Raw genomic sequence first — 20,964 nt, forward strand, 5'->3', positions numbered from 1 at the left:
CATCCCTGTAGCCATGCCTCCACTGCCTGAGAGAAACGTGGCACTCCACTGAGCGAATGGCGGTCCCCAGCAATGACACCTCCCGGTGTCTGCCTTCCCTCCAGGCAAATCCTCCATTCCCCTTCAATGAGAAAACATCTCACTGTCCTTCAACATCCCATGATAACGAATGAACAGGATGCGTGCAAAGATGATTAAGGTTCCGCAGACCAGGAATGGTCATTGAAAGGAACCACCGAAGTGACCCAGTTCACTAGATTGGGAAGCATCAGGCAAAATAGACACAACCCTGACTGGAACCAAGAAAAGTAAAAAAAATCTGTCCCAAATAAATCAAAGGCAAAAGAGTGTGACATTAGAATTTTCTCAATTTGTTCTGGAAAAAGCCACATGTGAGGCACAAAGGACACCGTAAGTTACTCTACAACATGGTGCATGAAGAAGCTCTTTGCTGGCTAGAACATAAAGTGCGAGGATTCATTCTTGCATTGCAGCACAGGATAAGCCAAGTGCTGACTGGAAGCCACGCCAGCAAGAAAAATGTTGCCAAACTATTACATCTAATTTGGGAAAGTCTCTGGTGGACAAGGAAGAAAGAAGGAAGGGGAGTAAGATGGCTGATCTTCCCGGATTTCTGGAGTCAGGACTCAAGTTCAGACCTGATAGCCTTAGGGCAGAGCAGAACTAAGGAAATGATCTATCAACACACCCCATCCAACTTACCAAACCAAAGTTGTCATGTTACTTTGTCCCAGATCCTCTCAATTAAAAACACAGAAATGCAATTTGTTTAGGAAAACTGTTCTGAGTTGCTAAAATGTTTCCATACTGGGATTTTTTTTGGACATTATAGAAGACAAATCATGGTACCGGAAAAGGATTTTTAAAACATAAAGCAAAAAAAACAAACAAAAAACGTACCACCCAGATGACATTGGATGTTTCAATTCTGCTGATCTCTATCTGAAAAACCATTTTTAATTCCTGATGATTAGTAAGGTTGTGGACACGCCATTGTAAATACAAACACTGCTGTGTAGAATTGATGGAAACTTCTAGTGATTCTGGAGTCAATGGTAAAGGTTCCGACAAGACTGAAAGACCAAAAAAAAGATATGACATAACAATTAATGAGGACCATGATTGAAGAGTCACAGATAATTACTCTTCGATATCATCCTTGTTTAGCTTTGAAAAAAATTGCTCACGTGTGCCTCCTAGAATCAGACACCCTGAAAAGCTGGAAGGGAGTTTAGAAGACACTTGATGAAGAAATTAAGACCTAGATGAATGAAATGACTTGCTCAACAATACACAGCAGGTTAAACAAGCAATACAAATAGCAAATTAAATAATCAAGAATAAAGGACACTTTATTGGACAATATAACTGGCTTAGAAATTCATAGCAAGGCTGAATAAAGAAACGGCTTTTTGCTATAAACTTCATATTTCTATAAAAAAATAAAAGTTTTCTTTTTGAAAGGTAATAGTCCATTTATTCGCTAGCTACAAAGTAGGAGTACTTCCATCTCTAAACATGACTGCTTTTATCTCAACACACAGAATTTAAAACACGTCTGGCAAGAATTCACTGAACTCTTTGGATAAGACTAGCACCAGTAACATACTAGGCATTTAGTGTAAAATAATCTAATTATGTCAAGGTTCCTAGCTCAAGGAAGGAACCTATTGGAGAGACACAACTGACTCATATGAAATGAGAGATTGCAAGTTTAGAGTGTTTAGTGGTGTGATTGAGTCTGTAAAAGAAGAGAGATTCAAACAGAAATGGCCAAGAAAGAGGATGGATACTGATGGAGTGAGTTGAGTCATTGCTAATGTTTAAAGAAGAACAAAGCACCACTTTCCACTCAAGTGGAGGAAAGGCCATACACATTCAACAGGGATTGTGTATTGCTGACTCAGCTGGTTTCACTTGTTGGTTTGAGGAAGTCTGGAGTAAACTGGGAATGCTATTGCAAGATATTGAGAAGATTAAGGCTGTATTGATAAAATTAACTGGTATCTGATGGTCCATGGTATAACAGATATCACCTTCTAAGCATTCATTTTTCTAACCAAAAAGAGATTTGGAAAGACGAAAGAGCAGGTCCCTTACGGAATAGGGGGGAAATACTTTTAATAATTGTGGAACCAATAGCACGAGAGAAAGCAGGGTACATGCAAAATCATCCCAGCTTTCCTAGTCCTCATTTCATTTTGGCCTGGATGGTAGTTTGTTGCTGTCAGTCTCACTCTGGATTCAAATTTCCTGGAGGACAGGAGTTGAGGCTTGTGCATCTTTGAACGGACACTTCCCCTGCACTTGGCACAACATCTTACCCAGAGCAGATGTTGATCTCAAATTACAGAGATCTAGAATCTCCATGAGGTCTCATGTGGAGACAAGCAACCCCTCACTAACACCCTGATGTATCCTTCTGACGTTCTCTTCTTCCCGTGGCGGCTTTCCTAAGCCCTTGTTTGAGCACTGGTCACAGGGTACTGTCATAGTCTGTTCTGTGTGTGTCGCCCCATAGACTGTGAGCTAAACAAGGGTGAGACTAAGTCTTACTCAGCTCAGTGAAACCAAGACCAGTAACATACCTGTCACAGCACAGACACTCAGTTACTAGTTGCTGAATGAGTGAGTCAACTACCAGTATCAACTTTATTTCTGGAAACTCTAGAAAGCTATCACAGACAAAAGGGGAACTTGCTTTAGACAATAGGTGAGTTCTGTATATTGACATATGCTATCAGCAAATGTTGCATGACTTAGGTACTCAAGAGATATCAGTCAGTCAAAAATAATTTGGTCGAATCTAAAGAAAAGAATAAGTGAATGAACTAATCAGAAACAGTTTTGGAAACATGGAGGGAAAAACAGAGGGTTGCTAGAGGGGCGGGGGGGTGGGGATAAGGGGAAGGTGAGAGGTTTTGGGAACGTACAGAGGGATAGTGGATGGGGGGAGGGGGGTTCACACAGTGTGAGGGATATAAATGATAAATGTCTAAGTTTTGCTTTGTCTTGTGCACCTGAAACTAATTAATAAAAAAAAAATAATAATTTGGTCAAAAGCAATCTAGGACTTCCTTGGGAAATAGTTGGGAAATGCCACGGTAAAGTGAGAGAGTAAACAGACCTCAGAGGTCATTAAGGCCAATCCCATTATTTTTCAGAGGAAATTGAAGTTAAGAAAAGGGAAAAAAGGACTTTCCCAAGGCCACACAACTAGGCCAGACGCAGGACCCTTAGCCCTTGGCCCAGCTCTCTTTTTATAATGCTGCATTGGAGTATTGCCAAAGAAAAGCAGGCTTGGGAATCAGACTGACGTGGATTTTATCAGAGCCTCTTCTTGCACTTTCCCCACCCAGTTTCTCTATCTGACCCCAAACCTACTTAAGGAAATAAACCATAGTCCATTCATAAGATGAGACACCATGCAGCCATTAAATATAATGTTTCTAGAAGAACACTTAACATCAAAGGGAAAAATTCTCATTGTATGTTGTATTAATTGTTTTACTAAGTATATATTAAAGTATATATACCATATGTATTTATATAGTTATACTTTTATAAAGTATATATGTATAAAGCATACATACATAAAGTATATATACTATATATACTATATTTAGTTATTAAAGTATATATAGTATATTTTCCAAGTATATAGACTTATGCTATATAAAATATATATTTTATATTATATGTACTTTAGCAAGCATATATACTTACAATAAATATGTATACTTTAAGAAATATATATGTGTGTGTGTACACACAAACACACTTAAGTTTAAATACTCGCAGTATATATAGTATAATTTCACTTCTATAAAAAAGTCTACATATTTATATCTTTATCTCTGTATGTACATACACACAAGAAATACATCCAAATGCCATGGTCACGATCTCTGGCTGATGAAAATTCCAGCCTAGGGCTCGCTGGAAGTGAGCCTGGCTCTGTCTCATTGGTCAGGTGAAGCTAGGTTATCTGAAACGATGTCTCACACCTGAGCCTGGCTGGGGATCCAGTGGGAGGCTCGCTAGTTCGGATGGAGGTTTGGTAGCTACTTGGTCAACTCCAGCAGAAATTAAGACAAGAAATCCAAGCAGTGCAGGTGAGGACAAAGCCAGGTTTACTTAGCAAAGCAGGAATGCTTGGCTGAAAAACCTGGAAGCAGAAACAAAGATTGGTAAAAAGAAAAATAGGTAAGTGTATGTCTGATCTAAACAAAAAGAGCTGAAAAGGGGAGCAGCAGAGATTGCTCTGAGAGTAGAGAATCTTGTAAGTAGCAGGCACACAGTCCATAGTTGGATCAGATAATGAGACTTCACTAGGGAAGTGAGCTGTGCCAAAAGCTTGGTTAAATGCCTGGGATTTTCTGGAGAATCTAGAGTTGGGGCCATGGGTCTGTCTGAGCATTGGGAGCTCTGGCTGGGCCTAAACACTTGTAGGGCACAGACTACCCAGTTAGCCCAGCTGTGTCATGCTTAGATTTAGTAAAATAGAGGGAGGGGTAAACACACTATAAATGAAAACTCCCAATTCCCATCTTTCAACTCCAGATTAAGGAAGAAACCAACAATCAAACAATGATTTTTAAGAAGCCATACAAATAACATTTTTCCATGTGCCCTGAACCTGAAAGAAATTAACCTAGACCTCAAGAATATCAGAGAGAAAATTGAGCGACTGTAACCATGCAAAAATCTTCACTTCTTTAAAATGACTTTTTCTCTTTCCTTTCTCCTTGATTCAAACTGGCCTTGTCCAGTCTGATAGCACCAGGACTCACTTGCTTTTCTGTCCGTATCCTTCCACCTTTGCACGTACTGTACAACCACTCCCTTAATCATGAAGCCCTTAGGACATTAGATTCTGGTCAGCATCAAACAGTCTTAGAATCAAAGCCTCAGGTCTGTTGACTATAGAAACTGAGTTTCAATCAAACTAAAGATAACATCTTGACCTCAGTTATGTTTCAGCTCCAGACCCATGAAGGTGGAAGGACCCTGTCTCTCACATCTCCTTAGAACTAGACAGAAAGACGCCATGACTGATGTTAGGACTTCATGCCACGATCAACTGCCTCCTACCCTGGCCCTGACGGATCAGTAGGGCCCACAACCCCAACTCCCTTAGCTACCAGGACTAATGATCTTTCCCTTACATAGCCTATCTCCTAGAGGCCATCAGGGAGCCAGGTCTTTGAGCGCTAGCTCACCTGTGTCTCTGGGCTTGGCACCACTTCCTTAATAAACCTTTACTTTCTTTGCTGCAAACCCCTGTTTGTATCTTGTCTGGCTTTGATGAATACAGGCAAATGAACCCCCTTTTCTCTTGGTAACACTATTATCAAAACAAAATCTCCTTTGTATTTTTAAGTATCTTGTCACAGAGGTTTAAGGGGAAATTGAAAAATTCTAAGGGTATTTCTTGCAAATGTAATTTTCATGAATCCACGGACAGAATTGTGTGGGTAATTACTAAGAGCATGTGCATGTACTCTGTTACAAAAGGAGTACAGCAAACAATAAACACAAAAATAGGAAAATGTAAAGCTTTGTAAAATACAAGTGAAAGCAACACTGACTTTATAAACCAATAAAAACTCTCTCAGGTCTAAGAATCTACCTTCCAACTGGTTCAAAGTAATAAACAAAGTATCCAAAAACACTTTTCTAGAAGTGTTGAATTTTTATTGACTTTATTTATAAAGTCGATTTATTTCAAAATACCCTTAATGGGGGTAGCTAAGTGACTATTTTTTAAAAATCCATAAATAGCATTTCAGCACTTAGCAATATTCTGTTGCACCTAACAGCTTCTCAAGGAACGAACATAATTGAGGGACATCTGAGCTTGTTTTAACCTAGTGGTCAGCATTGTTCTGGTTCACCCCATCTCTCCATAGCAAGGTGCAGAAGGAACTTTTATGGTGGTGGCTGCATTCAATACCTGACCACGAAGTTCTGCAGGATTAGGTCCATTCACAAGTGCCCTAATGATCAAGAAGTCAGGCTTAAAAGGTGGTTTACTAGCATTTAAGATCTTACTCCCTGGCATAGGTCATCAGTTTGGCTCAAATAAACTCTTATAAAAAAAGTTTAAAAAGAAAAGGTGGTTTATTAAGATGAGCCATCAAAATCAGGAAGGTTAAGACTTAGGTGATGTAACCATAGCTACTCACCAACTCCATGTAATTTCCAAAGAAAAAAAGAATTGTGCAACTTTTCTCCAAAGCAACCATGACCGCATTCTTTCTCTATGTGATTTTTTTTTTACTGTTCTACTTCTTACCTTCACTCTGGTAAGTTCTGAAGGACAGCAACGCCAAGAGGAATGCTGCGTGAACGACTGCCAAGAGAGCCATACGTTCTGGCTTCCTGAAAAAGATAAATCACAAAGAAGGCACATTTTATTTAATTTTAACTCTGAGCAGTTTTCCTTGACCCATTCTTCTCACCTCCCTGTATCCACACCCTTTGTCATGTGACTTTGGAGTTTCCCACGCACCCTACCTCCACCCCAAATAAGAAGAGTATATTTTCCTGCTGCGCGTGACTTGCTTTGGCCATAAACGATGCAGAAGTGATGGTGTGTCAGCTAGGAGCCTCAGCCTCAAGAGACCTTGTGTATTTCTGCTTGCTCTTTTGTGTTTTCACCTTTGGCAAGGAAAGAGCATTTCTGGGCGACCCTACTGGCACCAGGAAGGGAACAGAAACAAGGCAGGCAGAGCTGAGTCACCTCAGCTGTTCCAGCTGGGGCCAGTTCAGCTCAGTCAGTTACACACCTGCCACACCTCAACCAAGAGCAGCTGATCCGAGAGAGCAAAAACGCTCACTGCTGTGTGCCCCTGACACTCTGTGGCAGGAGATAAGTGATCCACCAATTTCTTCAAATCAAGCAAAGGTTGGCAAAAAAAAAAAAAAAAAAGCAAAGCAGAGAAACAAAAGTTAAATATAAAAAACAGACTTTGATTAGAAAGAGAACAAATGCCAGTCTCAACAGGGCTAAATTTGAATTAAGTACTTATCAGGCAGTCATCTTCAGGCTCCCCTGTCTCCCTCATTAAAATTACATCTAGGAAAGATGAGCGTATTCTACCTACAGAGACAGTGTATCATTGTTCAAAATAGTTTCCGGTGTTCCCTGCCTTATAGGAGGACTGTAAACTGCAAGCCAAAGAGCTTCAGTGATTCATCAGGTCTTTTGACCACAGGACAACCTGAGGGCGAAAACAATGATCATGGACAACCTCAAGAAGGCGAATAAGTTCCTAATTTACTAATACACATATTAGTCAGGGGAAGCAATGAATGGCACTTTTCTACTTCACATTCTGACTCATCACGGCAGGAAGCAATGAAACAATCTGAAGTCAAAATGTGCCTCTGTCTAGTTACCTGGATCATCAAACGTTAGAAATTCAGTGAACCAGATCATCAGTTCTCATTACCCACACTCTATAAGTATTTTTTGATGGTATTGATAGGTAAATGGAAACAAGAGTGAGGGCAGGAAGAGGGTAAACCAAACCTTACATCAGTCTAGGTGGTTAAGCCTGCCTACAGATGAGCCCAAATGGAAGCGAAAGTCTGCAAATGATAACTTTTGCTTATATTATCTTTTTAAAAATATTTTTAATTAAAAATATTGTTAGTATACAATACTATATTAATTTCAGGTGTACACAATAGTTATTCAACATTAATATACCTAAAGAAGCGATGACCCTGATAAGTCCAGCAACCACCTGACACCCTACCATGCTATCACAATATTATTGACTGTATTCCCTATGCTGTATGTTACATCCCCACGACTTATTTGTTTTATACCTGGAAATTTGGAGCATTTATTATGCTTCACCTTTTCCCTGCTTTTAATTTTCCAGTTACAGTTGACATTCAATATTATTTTAAACTAATTTCAGGGGTACAGTACAGTGGTTAGACATGTATATAACTTAAGAAGTGATCCCCCTGAATAGTCTAGTACCCAAATGGCACTATACATAGTTATTACCATATTATTAACTATGTTCCATATGCTTGCCTTTATATCTCCATGATTATTTTGTAACTATCAATTTACTTCTTAATCCCTTCCCCCTTTTCACCCACTGCCTCACCCCCTTCCAATGTGGCAACCATCAAAATGTTCTCTGTATCTATGAGTCTTTTTCTGTTTTGTTTATTTTGTTCTTTAGATTCTATATACAAGCAAAATGACATTGCTTCTGTCTTTCACTGTCTGACACGCCACTCAGCACAATACCCTCCAGGTCATCCATGCCGCTGCAGATGGCAAGAACCCATTCCCTTCCTTGGGTGAGCAATATCCCATTGTATGTACCACCTCCTCTTTATCCATTCTTTTATTGACAGACACCCAGTCTGCCTCCACATCTAGGCCGTGTCAACAATGCTGCACATGTCCCCTTTGAAGTAGCGTTTTGGGTTTCTTCAGCTAAATACCCAGAAGTGGGATTACTGGGTCCTTTTTTGTCTCTTGTTACAGCCTTTGTCTTAAAGTCTACTTTGTCTGGTATAAATATTGTTGCCCGAGCTTTTATTTTCGTTTCCATTTTCATGAAATATCTTTTTCTATCCCTTTACTTTCAGTCTGTGTGTGTCCTTCAATCTGAAATGAGTCTCTTACAGGAAGCATATGTAAGGGTTTTGTTTTCTTATCCATTCAGCCACCCCATGTTTTTGATTGGAGCATTTAATCCACATTCCTTGACAGCAACTGTTGATAGATAGGTAGTTATTGCCATCTTATTATTTATATTTTTTATATTCTTTTCCATTTTAAAGAAGTCCCTCTAACATTCCTTGTAATACTGGTTTGGTGGTCAGGAACTCCTTTAGTTTTTTCTTGCCTGGGAAGCTCTTTAGGTCCTTCAATTTTAAATGAAGGATCTACAACCAAGCCTTGCTGGTTAGAGTAGTCTTGGTTGTAGATCCTTGCTTTTCATCACTTTAGTATTTCCTGCCAATCCCTTCTGGCTTGCCCAGTGGCACAGTCTCCCTGGTCAAGCAAGGTCCTCCAGGAATGTCCCTTGTGTGGGTTGTGTGTGCCTTCCTGTTAGTTAAGGTTAGAATGCTATTGTCACGTCAGTGGGTAGTACTAACCCTCAGGATGACTGGCTGTGGGGATTGGCCATGTCCACAATTTATGGACTGCTGTGTGGTGAGCTTACCCTATGGAGTGGGATTTGCCCCAGCAAATCTCTGCTTGTGGGGCTAATTGGGTGGTGCCCTGCTGTGGTCTGAAGCCAACCTCCAAGTGTGTTGGTTCTGGGGTCTCTTGGGAGGGGCTCCAGTGCAGGCCCTGGTCAGCACTGCCTGGGAGTATCTGGTAGGAGGTACAAAGCAATCCACGGTTGGTCTCTGCCAGTGCTATACCTGAAGGTGTGTGGGAGCGGCCAGGCAGAGAATAGAGGTCAGCTGCCACCAGTATCGGGTGTGGGGTAGCTCTGCAAACACCCAAGACACTCCAAGGCCTGCTGCCACCTGCCAGCTCCTGTAAAGTTCAGCCAATGATAAAGCCTCCAGTGGTAACTTGAGTTGGGTGAACCAAGGTCTCAGTGAGTCAGCTGGATGAAACAACAGAGCTCACTAAACCAATCAGATTCAGATTTGGCCTGTGGGGGTGGGCTCAACACAGGGAAGATGGCACCCACCTGTGGGCTGCATGCGAGAAAGACCCCACACAAGAAAATGGGGACTGTCCTTCAAGTCCTCGCCCCAAAGTTACACAACTCAGTCACTCCCCATATGTCTCTGACATCCCCAGAGTCATCGTCCCTCTGCTGGAGCCTAGCATGAGTGCCTGTGCAGGCCCTTTAAGAGGTTGTCTGGGTTTCCCACCCCCTTCCCTCCCACTTGGATGGCCAGAATCCCCACTGTTTTTCACAGCCAGAAGTTGTGGGGGTTCCTCTTCCTGGCACAGTACTCTGGGCTAGGGAGACTGGTATGGGGCGGGGGGCGCTCGCTCCTTTGTGGGGAACCTCTATGGCCAAGGTATCTCTCCCGATTTTCAACCACCTCATGTGGGTGTGGGACCAGCCCATTTCACGTCTCTGCCCCTCCTACCAGTCTTGACATGGCTTCTTCTTTAATACTCTTAGTTATAAAACTTCTGTTCAGCTAAACTTCAGATGGTTCTCCAGGTTTATTGTTCCATAATTTAGTTGTAATTTTGATGTGTTCATGGGATGAGGCAAGCACAGCATTTGTCTGCTCCATCATCTTGACTCTCCTCTTGCTCACCTTTTCTTAAGCACTGCTTTCTGCTACTTGTATTTTTGGCAAACAAGTCATTCATACTTCTCTAAAATCTTACAGTCATTCATACCTCTCTAAAATCTTTACTTACAATTTCAAATAGGATATTCAATTGAATATCAAAGGGGGATGGTGGGAGACTAATTTAAGAGAAAATAGTTTCTGCTCAGAACCAAAGGGAAGGCAAAGAAAAATGTCAAAGTGGAGCATCTGACACTCACTCTACAATTTAAATATCCTTTCAATCTTTTCTATCTACAGTCTCTCATCCTCTTTAGATATTTATCATCACCTGAGGGATACAAAGTGCCACCATCGTAAGGAAATCTCATAAAATTAAAAGCAGATGATTCAGGGGACCTTGTGTTCTCTTTCTCAAAGGACTATTTAAAATATTTCTGAAAATTTGGAGTTCTAGCAAATCAAATATTTTACATGTAATGAAAATTAAACAAGTCATCGGAGCAGAGAAACTTAAAACGGAAAGTTATAAGCCACCTACCAGTTAAGGGTAACCAGAAATTAAAGAAGACAAGTTGTCATATAACAAATTTGAAATATATAACTACTTACAGAGGACATGTATCTGTGGTCTGGGTAACACAGGAAAGTCTTTACGATTCACCAGGACAGTCCTGTCTGGAAGTCCTGCCCTTTCCCACCTTCTCACACACATCAGATTGTGACTCTGAGGTTAGCTTTAGCAGCCATTCAGATTTACTATTTATATTGTCGTCAGTCTGACATGCAGTTTTACACACGCCGGACAGGTGGCAACCATGACGTGGTGGTCACTGCCTGCACATAAGGAAGTGATTGTTATTTCCCCTGGTGTGACTGGCCAGCTGCCACCTCAGGACCACTTTTGCAGAAGGACTATGAGTCCTAGCTGTTGTCTGAAAACCTGCTGGTGAAACTGACGAAGTTCATGAAAACTTGCAGAATGAGAGTTATGCATGAAGTTCCCTTTGGGAAATGCTACATGAAGTTTTTCTGACAGCACAGAGGCTGACACTTTGGGAAAAACAGAGGCTCCACGGGCTCAGAGCTGGCTGCTTGCCAGATCCATGTGACTCACTGCACAACTTGTGTGGTTCCCCCCCTCCTGCCTACCCTCCCCCACACACACACCTCACTTGTAAATCCTCCTTGAGTTATCCCATTCCAAGTGTGCCTGCTGTTTCCTGATTGGACCCTGCCTAACACAGTGAAAAACCTGGAGGTGAGGGAGAGAACTGTGCAAAGAACCTGAGAGGAGAGAGTGCTTGGCATAGTCAAGGAACAAGGACCCAGTGCTGGAGTGAGCAAGGAGGGGAGGGCTAGGAGGTGAAATCAGAGGGCTCATAGGGAGGAAGAGCAGATGGAAAAACATTTTGGAAACTTGGGCTTCTACTCTGCATCAGGTGGGAGCCACTGGGGAACTTTAAGCAGAGGAGTAACAGGGTCTAACTTACATGGAACAGAAAGGACCTAGAATGTAAAGAGACTGAAGGGGTAAGAGTGGTGGCAAGGAGAGCAGTTAGGAGGTCACCGCAGTAGTCCAGGGGAGAATGACACTGGCTAAGACCAGGGTGATGGCTATAGGGGTGGAATTCCACAGGGATTTTAAAGACAGAGCTGGCAGGGGTGGTGACAGACTGAGACATCATGGATGGCTCCAAGAATTGTGGCGGAGCCCCTGGAAGAATAGAATTAGCATTAATGGAGAAGCAGAAGAACAAATTTAGTGGGCTGTACCAAGGGCTCAATGAGCAACATGTTGTTTATTTGATATCCAAGTAGAAGTAACAAGGAACTAGCTAGATACACAATATGGAGTTTGTGCGAGGGGTCTTGGCTGGGGGTATAAATTCAGGTGCCCTCAGTGCATTCCTATAGTAATTAAAGCCATAGGACTAGATGGTCGCCAAAACAGGGAGTACAGACAGAAAAGAGAGAAGGCATATGGAGCTCTGGGGTGTCCCACACCCTGTTCTGCACTCCCTCGTGCAGATCGAAACAAAAATCCAGGGTTAGGCCAAGTCTTTCTGCATCACCTCAAGGCCCAGGGCTGTGTGGTGGGGATGGGGCAGGGGAGCTCCTTCAGCATCAGCCTGCTGTGTTCTCCCCACAGAGGGGTGGTTTTTCCTCCACAGCTCTGCTTCTGACATGGGAAGGGCCACCCAGCCCTTTCACTCATTCAACAGCCTTTCTCTCCCCACAGTTATCAGTGAGGGCTGTTGCCAGTTCCATTTCCAGTAAGAAAAGGAAGTCAGGGAAGCATGAAGTAGCAGAATTCAGACAGGAAAAATACTTTCCTGCCTCATCCGCACGCCTTGGTCCTTTCTCCAAATCTGTTCATTTCTCTTTATTTTTCAGATCCCCATCTTTCCCAACTAGACCATGAGTGGCTGGGACAAGCCTGGGTCTCATTCCCCATTGTCGATCACAGTCTCAGAACATAACTGCTCCCAGAAAATTTGGTACATGAATAATAACATGTAGCAATTTTCTTACATTCTCTCATTGCTTTCATTTTTCACTAAAATAGATTTCTTTTTGGCCCTTCAACTTTTCCTGTGGCCAACTGTTGCCGAAGTCAGTCTTTCGCTGACATTCCTTATCGGAGGGGAAAGAGGGAGGAAAGAAAAGAAAAACTACCCATTCATTTTGTAGAACTTCTCATTCAAATCTTGTCTCTTTGCAAAATGGAGATGCGTTGGACTACTCTTGAGTATAAATACTACACCTGCGTAATAAAACACAATTTTTGCAAAGGGTATCAGTACGCCCCTCTTCACCAGCACATCTGATTACGGCAAATAATCCCCGTGAGAAGCAGCATGAGCAGTCCTTTGCTTCCCGAGAACGTGGGTGTGTTGCTAAACTCTTCAAACTGGCTGGGTACCCAATGATGTCATAGGCAAACACTCTTGGAGAGAAAGCAGCTGTTCATTCAGGACATGTGCTGGGATGTGAATCTTGTGGAAGAAACCACAGTGAATATTTCTATATTCTGTCTGAGTGTGGTATGAAACCCAGAAGCAATAAAGATTGCTACACTGATTAAATATTTTTAAAATTTTAGTGCTATAATTGGACCGCCTCAAAAAGTATAATAGTTTCAATACTTAGGGCAAAGGGTTACTATCCCTAATATACCAGGAGCCCTTAGAAATCAATAAGAAAGAAACAAGCAACCCTGTAGAAAAACTGGCAAATAGCATGATACGTAATTCATGAAAAGGAAATATCAATAACCAAAAGAGAAAAAAAAAATCCAAAGAACTGGACACTGTCACTAATAATTAAATAAATGAAAATTAAAACAGTAACTGTGTATGTTTCTGTGTGTATCTCTGTGGTGTCCTATTGGCAAAGCTTAAAAAGGTCTTAAAACCGAGCATTGGTAAGAGTTTGAAGAAATAGGAGTTGTTACTCACTGATGGTCAAAAAGTACTTTATTACAGTTAATTTGGCACCATCCATTAAAGTTTTAGTATGTATTACCTTGATTCAGAAGTAGTATTTCTGAACTTTTGTCCTATAGATAATGTGTGTGTGTGTGTGTGTGGTGTATGTATATATACAAAAATATATATTTTTAAAGAATGTTCATTATAGTGTTGATATCGAGGAAAACATAAAAACAATCTAAATATCTATCAAAAGAAACCAGACAATTTAATTATGGTGCATTTTTACTAAAGAATACTAGGAAACTATTAAAAAGAAGGAAATAGATACATGAACTGACACGGAAGAAAGTACAAAAATTATTGAATGAAAAAGCAAGTTTCAGAACAGTGTTGCACAAAAAACCATCTCTGGAAGAGAAGTGTGGCAACCATATCGTGGTGCCACTCAGAGCGCCCTTCAGAGGAGCCCGCAGGAGCACAGCTGACTGACAGCTGCCACGGCTGCACCTTTGATGGGCTGCACATTCACGTCCAAGTCCACAGTTCCCCCAAGCTGCTCCCAGTCAGTGATCAAGCCAAGCCATTTCCACCCAAATGGGACTCCTCACATGGGCAACCTTTGATCAAAGATTTTAGATCTAAGAATAGAACATGGTGTTATATTTATTCTTCTCACTAACCCTCTTTCTCTTCCAAAAAAAAAAAAAAAGATGGAAGGAAGGAAGGAGGGAAACAACTATAATTTACTTCTTTAGCATATAATATTAAAAGAAAGTAATTTACAAGTTCTGTCAATCACATTTAGCTTCATAGGAAATACAATCACTACCAGCATAATTTATACTCAAAAAGTGTGGATGAAAGAGCAGTAGCACTGATTTCAGGAGCTTGCTAGAAATGCAAAATCTTTGGTCGAATCTTAGTCCTATTGAATAATAATCTGTATTTAAACAAGATGCCCAGGTGATTCACATGCACACTGAAGTTTGAGAAACACTACTATATGAAATATTTACTACATATTTTTGTCTCCTAGGATACCATCAAACATAAAGGAAAATATTTACTGGTTCCTTCAATGATAATGACCCCAGCTAGCACTGGATGCTAACTCTCTGCCAGGTGCTTTGCTAAGTGATGCACATGCATTTATTCTCACAACAGGCTTATGAAAGAGATTCTATTATTATCTCCATACAGAGATAAGGAAATTAAGGCGAAGAAAGGGTCAAAGTAACTTTGACACAGGTTGGCATAGTTAATCCAGAACTTGAAACCAGTGACTCACTCCCCAAAGCACAGTACTTCCCACATCACGCTGATTCCTCCATACTTAGGACATTAAGTCATAAAAAAATGATTAATAATTATAAAACCAAGAAAATTCTAAGAAAAATTTCAACAAGATTTTATTAAACTTGGCAAGCTATTTATAAAGTTTATGCAAAAGAGAAAATATATAAAAATATTTCTAAATATTTTTTTTGAAAAAAACTACAAATATATCTACTAGATATATATAAACCACACTATACAGCTTTTAAAAACCAAACTATATAGCATTTAATACAGGGTGGCACTGGCATAAAAAAAGACAAAAATATCACTGAAACAGACCCTTATATAAATAGTAATTTATTCTACTATAAAAACAATTTCAAGTGAACCGGAAAAAAGATGGATGATTACATAAAGGTTGTTGAGTTAACTGCCTAAAATTCTAGAAGAAAAATTGTTATATCCTTACCTTTCACTTTATACAAAAGTCTGATATTTTAAAAAGCTAATTGTAAAAACCAAAATAATGTAAATATTAGAAGAAAATAAGATAATTTAAAAAATAATTTTGAGGTGAAAAAGACCTTCCTAAACTAGACAAAGCACAGAAATCATGAGATTGCAGAGTTGATTACACAAACATTTAAAACTTCTGTGCAGCAAAAAAATAGTTAAAAATAAAAACATTATGCATGAATAAGCAAAATGTGGCATATGCAGATAATGGAACATTATTCAGTCTTAAAAAGGAAGAAAATTCTGATACCTCTTACAACATACATGAGCCTTGAGGACATTTTGCTAAGTGAAATAAACCAGTCACGAAAAGACAAATACTGTATGATTCCACTTATATGAGGTACTTAGAAGTAGTCAAATTCATAGAGACAGAAAATAGACCGGTGGTTGCCAGTGGCTGGGATGGGGGAATGGGGAGTTACTGTTTAACGGATACAGAGTTTGAGTTTTGCAAGATGAAAAGAATTCTGAGGAAGGATGGTGGTGATGGTTGTACAATAATATGAATGTACTTAATAATACTTTCCTGTATACTTAAAGATGGTTAAAATGGCATATTTTATGTCATGTATTTTACCATAGGTTATGTACTTTTTCAGGAAAACTGGGGAAAAAGAGCTTACACTAGAGGAAATATTTACATCATCTATAACAGACAAAGGATTAAAATCCTGAATAGGTGTAGAGCTTCTGCAATAATATATAGGAATAAGGAAAAGCAACTCAATAGAGAAATGAGCAAAGGACATGAACAGGTATTTCACAGAAGACATACATGACCCATAAATTTTTAGAGATATTAAATCATAGTATTAATCATTAAAATTAAAATTAAAATGCCTTCCTTACTGGGTTTCACTCATTTACCAGATTTGAAAATTTAAATTAAGAAAAGGTAACAGTTGCTATTAGGAATATTAAGGAAAACAGATTTTAATGCACTGAGTTTGAATTAGTACCTGGTCTGGGGGTCATGGTGCAATTTGAAGGGTTGTATCTATCAAGTTGAAAAATGGACAAACCCTTTGGCTAGGGTTTCCAGGTGGGAATTCCCACCTGTTCTCAGGAATTTTTTCACTTTCCCGTTCCCAAATCCAAGATATAAACTGTTTTCTGTTCTCACGATGAATCGTTTCCGCAAAGTGACAGCCGATACTACCAACCACCTGGGTTCAAGGAACCGATTTTCCCAATTTCCTGACCAATTTTTCTCGGTATTTGGGAACGGAAAAGCAAGAAAAAATCCCGAGAACGGGCGGGAATTCCTGCCTGGAAACCCTACCTCTGGCCCAAGAATATCTTTTCTAGGATTCTATTCCACAGAACTATTCAGGCTTAAGCACAAAGATGAATGGACAATCTTCCCTGGAGTATTGTTGCTAATGTGGAATAACTTTAAATGACCCAAATGTCCATCAATAAGGGAAGGGATGGATAAATTGTGTTTCTCCTTTAGAATAACACATAGCCATTACCAAAAGACGTACTTATAGACATGGGAAGATCTCTAAGACTTGGGAGTGAAAAGTAAGCTGCATAATGTATAGTAAGATCTCATTTCTATATATTAAAACATATGTATATATACATGTTATGCATATGTATAAAAAGAAAAAAAATCCTGGAATGGTATTCACCAATCTTGGAATGGTATTTACCTCTTCTATGTGAGAGTAGGAATGGTGATGGTACTTGTACAAGTCATTCCATATACTTCTCTATTTGAATGAGAATGTATTCAGTTATTATTAGTATTATTTTTAGTACATTACAATAAAACAAAAACAGACGACTTGGAGTAAATAAGGGCTGAAAAACCAGCAGAACTAAAATGAGAAGGGAAGGAAGACTGTGACACCAAGCATACAGCTGCTGGAAAAGAAACTCTCACTTTATGTAGCTACTAGGAAGCTTATTTCAAGGGAGGGATATTTCTCACAAGATTCTGTTTGTTTTATTTTGTCCCTATTTAACATAGTTCTTTTTAAAATCAAAGAGGGCTTCCTCTTCATGGAAAGGACAGCCAGGGCTCACCATTCCGGTAAGTGGGCCAGATGACACTCACTAAGATTTCTTTCTACCCGAGCCAACAATGCCCCAGCCCAGTTCCCACAAGGAAAAAAAACACTCCTTGGCAAATCACATTTCCACCCATTCCTCTTTCAAAACTGTATATAGTTTTCCTGTGTTGGTTCCTTTTTTGGGACAAAAGGATTATGAGAACACCAGAGACTCTGGAACCCTTGCATGTATTCAGGTAGGTGTTCCTGGTCTTTTGGGTTCAAGAAAAGAGACCTGGTGTATAAGTAAGTGTTCTTAGACACATTTGCTGGGACAACAGGAGGCAGAACAAGGACCAAGACGTAAGTCACAAGGAGGAAAGTTACAGCTGAGAATTAGCTCTGTCCAGCAATGAAATGTTAGGTGGTAAGCTCTCTGCCACTGCAGGCATTTTGAGCAGTACTGAACGCTACCAGGGGAGATACCAAACTGAACACGTCCTCAAGATTCTGAATATTAATAGGTAGCTGAAGTTGGTGCTTTGAAAGCTCCAGGAATGATTTTGAAGCACAACTAACTTTGGGAATCCCTGGCCACTATGACTGTTTGGGGCCCTTTAGCCTCAAGGGTCTCTGAGGGCATTTTAAAGCAGCTCAGGAGAAAGACAAAGCAGAACAATGAAACACTATCCCCAGGGCAGGTAACAATGGAGGTCCAAAAAGGGTCCTAAGTCTGAGGCACAACATAGTGGTTATAAGCAAACTCCAAAGCCAAATCTTGACTCCATCACCTGCTAGCTGTGTGACCATAGACAAGGTACTTAACCTCTCTGGGACTCAGTTTCCTCATTGATGAAGTGAGAATGATAAAACTAGTATCTACTTTATTGGTGAAGCTTAAATGAGCAATATATGAAGTACTTAGAATAGTGCCTGGTGCAAAGTAAGTATGAACCATTGCCATTTTGCAGACAAGGAAACTGAGGCTAAGGTGATCAGCAACATGACCCAAGGCCCAAAGTTAGTTTTAAACTTGGGAATAAGACCTAAAGCTTCTTTCTAGTTCCAACTAAATATACCATATCCAATGCTTTTCTATCCTCTGCCTGTACTGACCCCCACATTTACTCCTCTTGAGTGGGAGAATTTGTTCACAAAAGGTCTTCCGGCTTTTTGGTTATCCAGCGGCCTTTCTGTGTGGCATTGTGCCTCCACATGGCAGGCAGGAAGGCGGGCAGGCAGGATGGATGGAGAGATGGAGGGATGTATTGATGGGCGGACGAAGGACAGGCCAAGAACCGTCAAGAAAGAACTCAGGGTGTCAAGAGAAAAGCCCGGGGCTCGGCGATTTCAGCGCCACCACAGCCAGCTCTATGGTCTTGGACAAGTTACTGAACCCCTCCATGCCCAGGACGGTCTATAAAACGGGGTGGGGGGGGGCGCTTACACACGCACGGCTTCAGCTGCCCAACCTGACAACTCTGCAGCCTCCATTCACGCGACGGAGAGGGTTGGCGTCTGAGCCAAATACAAATACAAACATCACCGGGACATCCTTGCGCCACCTGTGGATGAGTACCTCCCACTTCTAGGTGTAAACAGAGACGGGGGGGGGGAGGAAGATCATGACTTCGAGAGGAGTGACTCTGTCATGTGGCAGTTAAGGGGGGGGTAGGGGGAGACTAAGAACAGCAGTGACACCCCCCGCCACGTAGGTGTGTCTAGAGAGAGGCAAAGTGGATCAAATGGGAAGTTTAACGCCACAAACATTCCCGACCACTTGAGGAAGCCGCAATGGGATGGTGAAGGAACGTCAAAGCAGAGTAGGAAACGTCGCGGTGGACCCCGCGGGGTGCGCTCTGGAAAGCATTACTCGCAGTGCGACGCACCAGGTGGGCGGGCCAGAGGCGAGGACCCCTCAAAGCACCGTCTCCGCGCAGATCCTACCCGGCGCCACAGCGAACGCAGGGCAGGGATGGCGCCCAGCAGGGCCGGCAGGCGCTCGCCCGGGGCGGCCAGGTTGTCCGATTCTTCCCCGCGCCGCGCCGCGTCGGGTCCGGCATCGGAAGGACAACCGAGGGCGGCGGGGCGAGGGGTCGTGCTATTGCCGAGGCTGTGGCGGGACCGCGGGGGGCGCGGAGGGAGCGCCCGAGCGGCCGGGAGGCCGGGTACTCACCCCGAGGGCGGAGGGCTCCGCGAGCCCGCCAAGTCCTCAGCGGCGCGAGGTGGCGGCGCGGACGACTGTGCCGCCGCCTGTGGGGAGGCGGCCCCGCGCCCCGGCTATGAATCAGCTGCGGGGTGAGCACCGAGGGGCGGGAGTTACGGGAAAGCCACGGGGAGGGCCGAGGACTTTTGCAATTTCCCGTCTTGCTGCGCACTCTTGGCACTTCTGGGACCCACAGGAATTCGCCTCCGTTTGGTCCCGGGAGAAAGCACGGGTCCCTGCGGGAGGAGGACGATGCCCCGAAGATATTCGACCCCCAGACTTGGCGGCAGGGCGGGGACCGGTGCGAAAGGAAGTGGGAGAGGCCTGGGAAGGAAAAGTGGAAACCGAAAACTTGGCGGGCCCGCGCGTCCAGCTCCTGCTGGAGTCAGCCGGCCCCACGGAGGACGCAGAGGAATGGCGACAGACCCACGAGGGCCTGTGTTGGCCCGCGGGCCACTGTTATCCCCACCTAGACAGAACCCTTGGCCTTCATTTGGTGTTCAGAGCAATAAAAAATGAACGGATTTCTGGGGTCCCGGTCCTCGTTCCCATCTAGAAAGCCCTGTCTGTCAAAGTTTCTTCTGCAGCAATCGTCCTGAAGACTTTGTTTCACAAGAGTCGTGGATGCTACAGCATGGCTTACTTTTCTTCTGAAAAAATGGCATTCTATGTTTGAGATACATATTTCAAATTCAGAGCCTTTGAAATACAAATTCGCCCTCCCTTTATAGTTACATGATGGACTATGGGGAGCCATATCGACTTTGGAGCTGGTATGGAATCCCGAATACTGACGCTTCCTCAGCAGCCTCAGACCCGAGATGACAGCGCGCGGGGTGGGGGTGGGGGGGTGGGGGGTAGGGGGGGGCGGGGGGGTGGACTCGCCCGGATGCGCGGCAGCTCGGAGGCTTGTTCATGGCACTGCTCCTGGTCAGCGAAGCCTGTTCTGGTTCTGGTTTGGGGACCCTGGAAAGTATCCCAAGTGGCAGAGACTGGGGGGAGGAGCAAGAGGGATCGAGAAAGATCGCCCAAGAATCCATCATAAACAGAGTGACTTCCTGAATTAATGGGATGGCTCAAATTAATGTCAGAATTAGTCCAAACATGACTTTTACTTTTTTTTTTCTCCTCCCCAATGTCATCCCAGGGAAATAATGTTGTTTAGGTCTAAATACACTCAATGCTGAACGGTGCCACAAAGACTATTGGTGCATAGTAAATATTTGATGATAATGAAGAAAAGATACTT

The 20,964-nt window shown here is 42.2% G+C and overlaps 1 protein-coding gene across 4 annotated transcripts in view; it reads right to left on the reverse strand.

The window, feature by feature from the left end:
* The window catches only part of OSMR (oncostatin M receptor), a 50,731-nt gene extending 30,757 nt beyond the window's left edge, over nt 1-19,974 (reverse strand). Inside the window, exons 1-3 of one of the 4 annotated variants that reach the window (XM_019737314.2) lie at nt 19,686-19,974; nt 6,320-6,405; nt 922-1,094 (exon numbers count right to left, since the gene is read on the reverse strand). In XM_019737314.2, the coding sequence (XP_019592873.2) occupies nt 922-1,094; nt 6,320-6,392 (246 nt within the window). In that variant the 5' untranslated portion in view covers nt 6,393-6,405; nt 19,686-19,974. Of the gene's footprint in view, nt 1-921; nt 1,095-4,028; nt 4,162-6,209; nt 6,406-19,685 lie in introns of those variants that run through there. The other 3 variants (XM_019737311.2, XM_074328980.1, XM_074328979.1) reach the window with 3 other exon arrangements.
* Between the last annotated feature and the right edge of the window lie 990 nt (nt 19,975-20,964).

The sequence above is a fragment of the Rhinolophus sinicus genome, linkage group LG03 (genome assembly GCF_036562045.2).
Source record: "Rhinolophus sinicus isolate RSC01 linkage group LG03, ASM3656204v1, whole genome shotgun sequence".
In the NCBI taxonomy this organism is placed as follows: Eukaryota; Metazoa; Chordata; class Mammalia; order Chiroptera; family Rhinolophidae; genus Rhinolophus; species Rhinolophus sinicus.